Source organism: Bison bison, unplaced genomic scaffold (assembly GCF_000754665.1).
Source record: "Bison bison bison isolate TAMUID 2011002044 unplaced genomic scaffold, Bison_UMD1.0 scf7180017864134, whole genome shotgun sequence".
NCBI classification, from domain to species: Eukaryota; Metazoa; Chordata; class Mammalia; order Artiodactyla; family Bovidae; genus Bison; species Bison bison.
This window is the reverse complement of record NW_011494706.1, coordinates 3343724-3354773: the sequence shown is the minus strand read 5'-3', so window position 1 is coordinate 3354773 and position 11050 is coordinate 3343724. Positions and strand designations below refer to the sequence as shown.

Below are 11050 nucleotides of genomic sequence, written 5' to 3'. Positions count from 1 at the left end.
AGAGTCTTTTTTCACGCCTATTGCAGCTGGCGATTAGAAGGCCTTTTCAGCCAGTCTTTCTCCATAGCTCCGCCCCTTTAGGCACTCAGAGGGCTCCCTTGCCTGGAGTCCTTCTCTGTAGATGGGCACGCGAGGCACTTAAAGGGGCACCCTGGGTGGGGTCCTACTCTGTAATTCAGTGTGTCAGGCATTTGATGGGCCAGCCTCTCTTATTCAGCTGCCGAAGCAGGCGTGTGGGGAGACAGAGGCTATGGTTATGGCTCCACCCCCTACAGGTGACTCAGCAGTATCGCCTTGCTTCCATGGCTGCCTGGCTTTCCTCCACAGACACTTCCCACTACAATCTCCTCCCTCACATCCCCTTGAACCATCTCTCCTCAGTCAGCAGCAGCCCTTGCCCTGGGATTGCTCCACGATTCCTAAACTCCAGCTCCCAGCTGCTGCACCTTCCAGGGGACCCGTGTCCCTGTAGCGTGTCCTTGCCCTGTGGCAAGGACTGTCTGATTCTCATTCCATTTAGGCTGCCACAGATCAGCTGTTTCCCTCTCAGCCTTTAAATGTTTCTCCTCTGACTCAGACAATTGCCCCATGTGGGGATGGGACCCCTGCTTTAGTTCCCCCACCCCTGAGGGCAGGTCCAGTCCTACTAACACTCCTGCTCTTCCCCTAGTTCCTTCATCCTACAGAGTTTTGCGTGGTTCTATATATTCTTTCCCACTGGTCAGGTACTCCGGTCCATTCTCAGCTGGTGTTCTGCATGCTCTTCTGTGTCTGAAGGTGTGTACCTGATGTACCGTGGAGAGAGATGTACTCCACACTCACCCACACCTCTGCCTCTTTGTTCCTTTTAGTAATACCATTTTTGTAAAGGCTTTTGTTTTCCACATAGCCCGTTTATGTGCAGCACATCTTTTAACCCTTACATAGTCCGGGAAGGCAGGTTATTACCTTAATTTGGAAGGCAGGTTATTACCCTAATTTTATAGATAAGGAAAATAAGACTCAAAAAGCAGAAACGACTTCCCCATCAACAGCCAGCCAGCAAGAAGCAGAAACAGAGTTTTCAAGCCACTGTTCTTTCTACAGAGCAAAGACAGCTCCCACGTACCTCCCTCCTGCTGTTTACCTGGTCTTTTCTTCTAATCACTCTAACAGCCCTTCCAGCACTGGCAAAAGTCTTTTGTTTCTTTCTTCCACCAGGCCAGCAGCATGCTGGTGCCAACAGCAGCCCCCACCACCCCACACCCATAGAGGGAAGATGCACTGGAGTCAAGGAAAACGTCTCAAGTCCATTCCTCAGCCCTCCATCTCCAACCCAGCTCTCTCCCAGCCCATACTCCAGACCTGCTGCAGAGAAGAGGAAAGCAATAGAGAGAGAGAGAGTGTGCACCTGTGCTGAACTCACTGGAGCTTCCAGGCTCTCCCTGTTCATCCCAAGCAAATGCAATCATAACATCCTCATCAAACTGACTTTCACTGGATAAATCAACACCACCATGAGCTAGCCACTCATTTATTATTTGTGGATTTTAACAGAGACATTTTGATTAGGGTTCCATTGAAAAACTGTGGTTACAGTGATGCTAAGAGGAATTAGGTGATGGAAAGGGAAAGACCTAAAATTATTCCCGGGATTTTTAAATATTAAATAATCTTCATGAAGTGCTAATGGAAAGCATCTGAGTTGCTAAATGATATGAAACAAAATCAGGTAAGTCTATATGTTTTGCCTTTATCCTGGCTGGCCTAGCCTTAAATACTGTCATGTCAAATGAACACGGAGGAATGGGTGGAGAGGGCAAGGGCTAACAGGATAAATCTATCACAGCGCTTTACCTAGACTTAATGTAATTATTATCTTCATTTCTCATAAGGAAAATCAAGACCTGAAAGGATCCTTAGCTTGGCTCAGAGACAAAAGCAGCAGAGCTGGAAGGAGTGTCGCTCCTGTTCAGTCACTAAGTCGTGTCTGACTCTTTGCAACCCTGTGATCTGCAGCACGCCAGGCCTCCCTGCTCCTCGCCATCTCCTGAAGTTCATCCAAGTTCATGTCCATTGAATTGATGATGCTATCCAACCATTTCATCCTCTGTTGCCCTCTTCTCCTTTTGCCTTCAATCTTTCCCAGCATCAGGGTCTTTTCCAATGAGTCAGTTCTTCACATCAGGTGGCCAAAATATTGGAGCTTCAGCTTCAGCATCAATTGCTCCAATGAGTACTCAGGGTTGATTCCCTTTAGGATTGACTGTTTTGATCTCCTTGTAGTCCAAGAGACTCTCAAGAGTCTTCTCCAGCACCACAGTTCAAAATTCTTCAGTGCTCAGCCTTCCTTATGGTCCAACTCCCATATCCATACATGACTACTGGCAAGACCATAGTTCCTTTGGAAGGAGCTGTCTCTCTAATTGTAGAACCATCCAGAATAGATGGTGCTCTATTACACCGTCTATATTCCCCCATCTATACATTCCTTACAAGGAAGACAAGCCCAAGAGTTCTGAATAAATTAGAAACAAGAGAGACGTTTAAAATGGGTGCATTAGCCATTTCCCCTGAATGCACAATTTGTGCAAAGAGCTCCAAAGTTCTTTATGGCAAAACTGTTTACACCAAGCTTACACATGAGGACAACATACGCTGGACACTGCACAGTCCGAGAGAAATGGGGTACCTTCTGCCCAATGTATCTTCAGTAACCAGTGTATTAAAAAAAAAAAAACTTACCACTGCCCACCACGTCCTGGTTTTCCCTTTCTTCTAATCCCTAAAGACTTCCGGGGTTTCTGCAGCTCAGCAGCTGACCCCTGTGAAGATGGTGCTGCCTTTTCAAAAGAAGGTGGAGGTGGGATAACAGACACTCCCAGTCCAGCCAGAGGGAACCGTGTTATTTAGGAAAGCAAGGTTCGCCACATACCGCTCTGAACTACCATCTCATGTGCTGCCTCTGGGTTTCAGCCACTCCATGAGTACAAGGTAAGGAGACAAGGTACTGGGAACAGGAGCCCCCTCTGTTCTTAGACACTGTATTAATGTCTTCATTCCATCCGGAAAGGCACTACCGACTGCTCAGGGAATGAACCGGACAGTCAAATCCTGTCTGCCTCTCCCCTCCTATAACCCTGTGACTGAGTCGTGCTCCATCCTTCCTCGCCTTAAACCACAGTGTCAAAACTACTGAGCCAGGACTCCTCCGGTGGTCCAGTGGTTAAGAATCCGCCTGCCAATGTAGGGGACACAGGTTCAATCCCTGCTCCAGGAAGATCCCACATGCTTCAGAGCACCTGAGCCTGTGCACCACAACTACAGAGCCTGTGCTGTAGAGCCCGTGCTCCATACCACGAGAAGCCACTGCAACGAGGAGCCCACTCTCAGCATACAGGGTAGCCCCCGCTGGCCACAACTAGCCGAAGCTTGCGGCACAGCACCCAAGACCCAGCACAGCCAAAAAGAATTTAAAATGAATAATAAGAAGCCAGAAACTTAATTTTTCACGAAGGAAGATTTTTGAAGCATTACAGCCTGAAAACACTGGGCTATCTTGTTAAAAGGGACAGCCTAACTTCTTAAAAGCCTAACTTCTTAAAAGCACTTCTTAAATGAAACCACATACTTCATTCTTGGGGAAAAACTCAAACTGGTCACACAAGTCTGCATGTCTTGAGGTGTGCATACACTCCCACGGCTTACCGAAAGTAACTTCTCCTTTGCCAGTTTTGTCAAACAGCTGGAAGGCCACCATAAACAGAGCATCCGGGGCACACAGGACAGATTCAAACGCCACAAATTCTTGAAAGGATATTAATCTGCAACATAAGACAAGCACAAAGCATAGAGTCAGTAGCTTGTGAAAGATAAAAGCATACACAAATATACGCTAAGGGAAAAAATAAAACATCACTGTCAAACAACAAAATTCAAACCTAACAACATGTATAAACACTCAGCATTCCCTTTTACACAGAGTGGACTGAAATAACAACACCAAATCTCAAAGACACAACAGATTTAAGGATAGGGTGACACATTAAATGCATTATAATTTCAAACGTAACTGTTTTACCCAACATACTATTTTTGTTTCAGGCATGTTGTTAAGATTCTAAAATTAGAGCTTAGACACTTTAGATTATATGATAACAAAACAGCCAGCTCTGTCTCTCATTCACACCTTTTCTACACCATGTAACATGGTTCACAAAGACTCACTCATTACTGGCATCTGCCAACCACACGCAGATTGAACTGAAGGATGACACCAGGGCGAGAGATAAAATCCAGATAAATTAGACATGAAATGGGGCTTCCCCAGTGGCTCAGAGGATAAAAAATCTGGCTTCAATGCAGGAGACCCAGGCCGGGCTCAATCCCTGGGTCAGGAAGATCACCTGGAGAAGGGAATGGTTACCCACTTCAGTATCCTGCCTGGAGAACCCCAAGGATAGAGGAGCCTGACCCCAGTCTGTGGGGTCACAAAGATTCAGACACGACTGAGCGACTAACACATTCACTTTAAAAGATGTGAAAAGTGACACCAAGACACTTGTAGTCTGGTAAAACAGAAGAATACTAATCTAGACTACTATACAGGGAAGACGAATGGTAAGACAGGCACCAATGTGACGGTAACAGAATTTTGGTAAGAAATCAAAGAAAGCTTTGTAGAGCGGGTCTCAAAAATTAGTGAAGTTCTGGTATGCAGTAGAAGTGGGGGAGGGGTCACTTTAGGGGAAAAGGCTGCAGAAAGGCAGGTGCAAAAAAGTATGGGAGTCTGTAAGGAAAACAGTGAGGAACTAATTTTCTCTGGACAGTAAAGTGCATCAGAGAACACTGGAATGAGATCAAAAGTTGAGAGATATAAGTTTCTGAACAAGATCATGATCTGATCAGATCTATCCATCGGAAAGAACAAAACAGGCCACAGAGGCTTTGACTTCCAATGAGTAAACACATCCACGGAGGATGTCTTAGGAAAGTTCTTTGCCACTGTTTTGTACTTGTTTAGTCACTGAGTCGTGTCCGACTGTTTGCAACCCCATGGACTGTAGCCTACCAGGCTCCTCTGTCCATGGGATTCTCCAGGCAAGAATACTGGAGTGGGTTGCCATGCCCTCCTCCAGGGGATCTTCCCATTCCGAGGATCAAACCCACAGCTCCTGCTTTGACAAGCAGATTCTTCCCCACTGAGCCACATGGGAAGCCCGGTTTTGTATTATAAACATCCAAGTATTTCAGTGATACATTGGGATAGTCCAAGTCTCCAGGAGATAGAAGGAGAAAGAGAACAGGAGTGGTTTCCCCTGTTTCACTGAACACTTACTTCTAAACATTTAACAGAGAAAACACATTTTTATATAGAGTACGAGCTACAAAGCTAACTTTGCTATTTCCGGAATGTTACCTGATTATAATGATAATGCCACCAAGAGAGGAAAACTCTGGTGTGTTCATTACACCGTCTCTACGTTGCTCACTACTGAAACACCCTTCCGAACGGAGGGGAACACTCAGGCACAGCAGGTGCTATGGAAGAACACTTGCCCAGAACGTTTTCTCCTCAACTGTAGTCTGCCTCACTGAGAATCTCGCTGTGAGCGGGACCAGGCGTGCGCGGGCACGTTGGGGGAAACACAAACGTGGAGTGGAAGGTCCTGGCCTGGACTAGCTGACAGCTGCTGGGGGATGGGAGGTGGCCACGTGCATCTGTCTCCCCCAGAAGGCAAGCTGCGTGTCAGAAGTAAAAAGAAGAAGAGAGAAAGCATTCGGGGGGCACAGTGATTTACGCTGCCTGGAAGAATGTAGGAAGGCTCCACAAAGCTGTGGCATTTAAAGAGCAAATGTTCAAGCTGAAAAGAACGTAGAGATCATCGGACTTCCACCTCCTCCTTTTACTTCTGAGAAAACCAGAAGATGTTATGGCTTGTGTGAGGTTTAATAATTGGCTTCTGCCATTTTGGCCTGAGAACAAAGTATCCTGGTTCCCATTCGACTGAGACCGCATTCCAAGTGGTACGGGAGGATGGAGAGGGGAGAGAAGCGGAGGGGGAGGACGATCCACGCGGAGGGAAGAACTCCATATAGAGGTGATGACCAACAGAGTGCTGTGCCTGGAGAAGGACAGAGGCGCTACCCACCCTGCATCTCGTGATCCTGCGGAGCCGAAGGGTGGTTGAGCTGTCATGCCAGCCACCTGAAAGCCTAGAAAGACCAGCTGGAGAATCCTGATTTTTTCTTTTCTTTTTTTGCCAGGCAGTAAGAAATCACTGGAGGTTTGGGGGTTAAAAAATATCAGGGTCAGATATTCGTTTTAGAAAAGGAACTGGGACACAAGATGAATGTAACAGAGAAAGATGAAACGTGGGGGGAAAGGAGGAGATGCGGGGAAGAGAGCTTGACGGCTAGAGTGGGCAGGGGTGTAAACCAGAGCTGGAACACTAGGGCAGGAGAAAGGGGAAAGGAGGGGAAACACAACGGCCGCAGGAGGACTTAGCACGCAGGCGCGCACTGTAAATGAAGCTGCCCGCAAGCGTTCACTCAGGGAGGCACGCGCACCCGGCTCCAGACCACAGAAGCCCAGCGGAGGAACGTGTTTCTCATTGGCTGCTTTCTTCTCGCCACCACCCATCATCGTGCCCTGGGACCTCCGCAGAGCAGCACCAACAATCCCACCGCCACACACTCACCAGCTTAACCTAGGGGTCAGTTTGTCAAGGCAAAAAATATTCACATTCGCTAAATTACCCCTGCACAGATGGTGGTGAATAAAGACAAATCACAAAGTGTGAGTAGAAACGGGATGTCTCTTTAATGTGAATAAAGGAAGACTTAAATAACCAGAAAAAGAGAATCTCATCTCTCTTAGAACGAAGCCTCCTCTGGCAACGTCAGAGTGATTTCATAATTGGCCAAAGAATGCTCTGGTATTTTAGGCATGTTACAGATACCAAAAAGGTATGTAATTTGCTAATCCTGTAGATACAAGTATCATGTTGATACGTCTACGTAGGAGGTATACAGATGAACCATGAAATAATAACGCTTTACTGTTCATCAACGTCATTTTGGATTTTCAAGGTAATCTGACTAGAAGGCTATCAGAATAATTATATAGGACTATATTTATTTACAGTGTGATATCTAAAAACATTGTGTGTGTGTGTATATATATGTTTTTCATATAAACAGTACTCCAGACTCACTTTACAGATTTAATGGGATTAACATAAATTACAATAAAGGATCCAAGCTTAATCAAGTTCAGACCTGGCTGGTGAGCTCACTCACTTCCTTTTCTACCCTCAACTTCCCAAAACTTCGACAGGGGTGAGTGAGTGCTCAATCACCTCAGTCCTGTCTGCCTCTTTAAAACCCTATGGACCACAGCCTGCCAGGCTCCTCTGTCCATGAGGTTTCCCAGACAAGAATACTAGGGTGGGTTGCCATGCCCTTCTCCAGGGGATCTTCCCAACTCAGGGATCGAACCAACATCTCCTGCATCTTCTGTATTGTGATTGGATTCTTAACCACTGAGCCACCAGGGAAGCCCTGGACAGTGGCAGATGCCCTCTCTGATAAATCACACAACTCTGACAAGCTCTGTGACTGGTCTCTAAGGAACAGTCCCACAGGGACACTGATGCTCACCTTCAGCACCTGACTGACAGTGGGATAAGGGGAATCTCAAGATTCAGGGAGAGTAGGCTTCCAACTACACTATTTCATGCTTCTGACACGAGCAGAGAGTTTGTTATTTTTTTTTAAGTGAATCATTTTTGTTCTCCAAACCACCAGAGCTATTGTTCTTCTGAAAGCCATTTATAACAGCACCTACAAGTCCTTTAAAGTCTGGGTAAAACAGCTGAAACACTACACATTGCTTTCACACACCAAGCCGAGGAGGAAGGGGATTAAAAGTGGAGTGCCTCTGGACATCATGCTTAGGATGATGCCAGACTGCACATCTACTGTGCACAGAGGAAGATTCCAGAGGATACATATACCAAAGTGATGGCAGCGCTTCTTTTTTATTATTTTTATTTTTAATTGGAGGATGGTTGCTTTATGATGTTGTAGTAGTTTCTGCTATACAACCATGTGAATCAGCCATAAGTGTTAAAGTGTGTGTGTATGTGTGTGTGTGTGTGTGTGTGTGTGTGTGTATCTCCTCCCTCTAGAGCCTCCCTCCCGCCCTGCCCTGCCAGCCCACCCCTTAGGTCATCACAGTGTGCCAAGCTGGGCTCTGTGTTAGACAGCAGCTTCCCACTAGCTATCTGTTTTATACCCAGGAATGTACATATGTCAATGCTACTGTGTCAGTTGGTCCCACCCTCTCCTTCCCCCACAGCAGTGCTTCTTCACAGTAGCATACTGTAGCCTCCTCTCCTGCCCTTCTCATTTTGCAAGGGCTAGCTCTCAGCCTGGAGAGACTTACAATAGAGAATATATACTGAAAATTATGACATTATGGAAAAGTCATAAGCAACACAAGAGAAGTAGAGATAAACCACTCTATGAATTCAGAGGGGGGAGAGGGTACTGTTACACTGAGAGAAAGGAGGAGATGGAGAAAGTAAAATTAGGAACACATGGCATCAGAGGGAAGCTGTGCCCACACGGTCATGTAATATTGGTCTTACAAGAGAGAGCAGATGATCAAGTTGAGAGGGCAGGCAGGGAATGGAGAGACCGTTGACTCCAGTGGGAATCTGGGGGCGGGTCTGTGTGCTGAGTGCAGGCCCTTGCTATGAACATACAGAGGAAAAGTACAACTTCTGCCCTGAACACCTGGAGGTCTGAGGCTGGGGAGGGGAGGGGCAGATGGTGAGTGAGGAACCAAGGAAAGAAGACTGGAGATGAAGAGCCACAGGAAGTGCAAGCAAGCTAGAGTAACGACGAGTGCAAAGGCAGGCATGGTGCCTGCAATAGCAGATGAAGTCTGGAACTGTTAGTGACGTGATGGGTTTGGGCTTCAGACCATTCGATCTGTCAGAAGAGTGTAAAGTGAATTGGAGGGAGAAGAGCCTGGGTATGGGGAGACTGCTGGCTGAGTCCAGGGAAGACTCCTGAAGACCTGAAGGAGAAAGAAAGGCTCCTTATGACACGAGGATCGAAGCATATGGCACCTCGCTCTGCAGGGGGCAACCCAACAGCACAGCAAGTCTTACCTTTTCGTTTAACTGGAGGATAACTGCTTTACAGTGTTGTGTTGGTTTCTGTTGTACATCTTCGTGAACCAGCTGTAAGTGTACATATGTCCCCTCCCTCTTGAAGCTCCCTCCCACCCCTCTAGGTCGTCACAGAGCACCAGGCTGAGCTCCCTGCATCATACAGCGAATTCTCATTAGCCACAGCAAGTCTGAACAATGCACACACTCTTTGACACCACAATCCCACTTCTCAGAATTTACCCTAAAAAATAATCAATGGATGTGTGCAAACTTAAACCTATAGGAATGTTCAAGCAGTACTGTTAACAGTGAAAAGAGGGAAAACCACCTCAATATGTGACAATGCATGACTGATTAAAGGACCATTCATACACAGAAAACCGTCCAACCACTACCAACTGCAATAAACAAATTCATGCCATTAAGTAGAAAGTTGGTTACACAAATTATATACAGACAACAAGCCCATTTTGTTAAAATGGACAAAAAAAACGATACACAAAAAGAGTTTCGAGAGTGAACACCAAATTGTTAGAGGTATCTCTAGGAAATTAAAATATTAGAAATTTGAATTTTTTTTTTGCTTGCCTATATTTTCTAATCTTTTCAATATACACATACGAAATTACTTGTGTAGTAAGAAAAAGAAAAAAAAAATTCTATGAAACAAAACAGCAAGGACCTAAACTTGGGTACTGGCAGAAAGACTGAATAAGATGGGGTGTGGGGGGAGAACTGAAAAAAGAAGCAAATGACTGTGGAGAGGCTCACACCACCGCTGGCCATCCAAGGTGGAAAACCTCCAGGTCTCTTCCTCCCTGCTGTTGCTTATTCTTAGTCGCCAGTAGCTTGTACCCCATGTGGTCCCTTTCATCTCTCGCCTGGTTCCTATCTCCAGGCCAGCTCTGCGGCTATGAAAGTTTAAGCAACTGCACATAAGGATCTGATCACTTTAGACTTCAGAAACTTTGGTCGTAGACAATGCACCATATCAAAATCCAATTACGACTTTTACTTAAGGTTCCTAACCACAAGAGTGCTTCGCAAAAATAACTTCTCCTTACAACCCTCTTCTGTGTGCACAACGAAGCTAAACAATTGCACAGGAGTAATGGCAGAGATAAAAGTAAAATCTAACTCCAAAAGCTGGGTTCAGACCACCAGACCATCAGGTTCACGTGTCTGTGGATGTCAAAAGACAAAAAAACAAAAACAGAACTAGGCTCTCCTGTTATCGCCAGTTTATCAGAAGAGTTTCAGCCTCCGTGACTTGAACATCTTTAACAACTTTGGGGTTTTCCAGTCTTTTATCTCCCTCCTGAATACCTGGCAAATATACACTGTTCAGGCCACCAAAATATTTGTACCCTACACTTATTATATGCCAGGCATGGTATTTGATACCATGAAAACAAATCCATGTCCTCGAGGAATTTCATTCCACTGGAGAAGGGAGGCAATGAGCACAAACATACACAAATAAAGATGAGATGATTCTAGATCAGATAACAGTTGTGTAGAAGATAAACCTGAAAAATGCATTAATGTAGTGCTTCTTAGTCCTGGCAAGCCTATTTAATGGACATGAGGAGGAATCAGATCAATCATCTTTTTTTGTTTTCCTATAAACCTTTTATTTTGTATTGGCGTATGGCCAATTAACAACAGTTAATCGGTGACAGTTTCAGGGGAATAGTGAAGGGACTCAGCCAGACAGACACATGTATCCATTCTCCCCAAAACTCCGCTCCCATCCAGGCTGGCACATAACACAGAACAGAGTTCCATGTGCTGTACAATAGTCTTCATTGGTTATCCATCTTAAATATAGCAGTGTGTACACGCGTTTGTTTGTTTTTTAACCTTCCCAAGCAGCTGAGCTTGAG

At 45.6% G+C, this 11050-nt stretch overlaps 1 protein-coding gene across 1 annotated transcript in view; it reads right to left on the bottom strand.

The window, feature by feature from the left end:
• SLC25A13 (solute carrier family 25 (aspartate/glutamate carrier), member 13) overlaps positions 1–11050 on the bottom strand; it is a 232099-nt gene that overhangs the window by 142486 nt on the left and 78563 nt on the right. The window contains exon 4 of the mRNA XM_010839742.1: positions 3688–3803. Within this exon, the coding sequence (XP_010838044.1) occupies positions 3688–3803 (116 nt within the window). The remainder of the gene's footprint in view (positions 1–3687; positions 3804–11050) is intronic.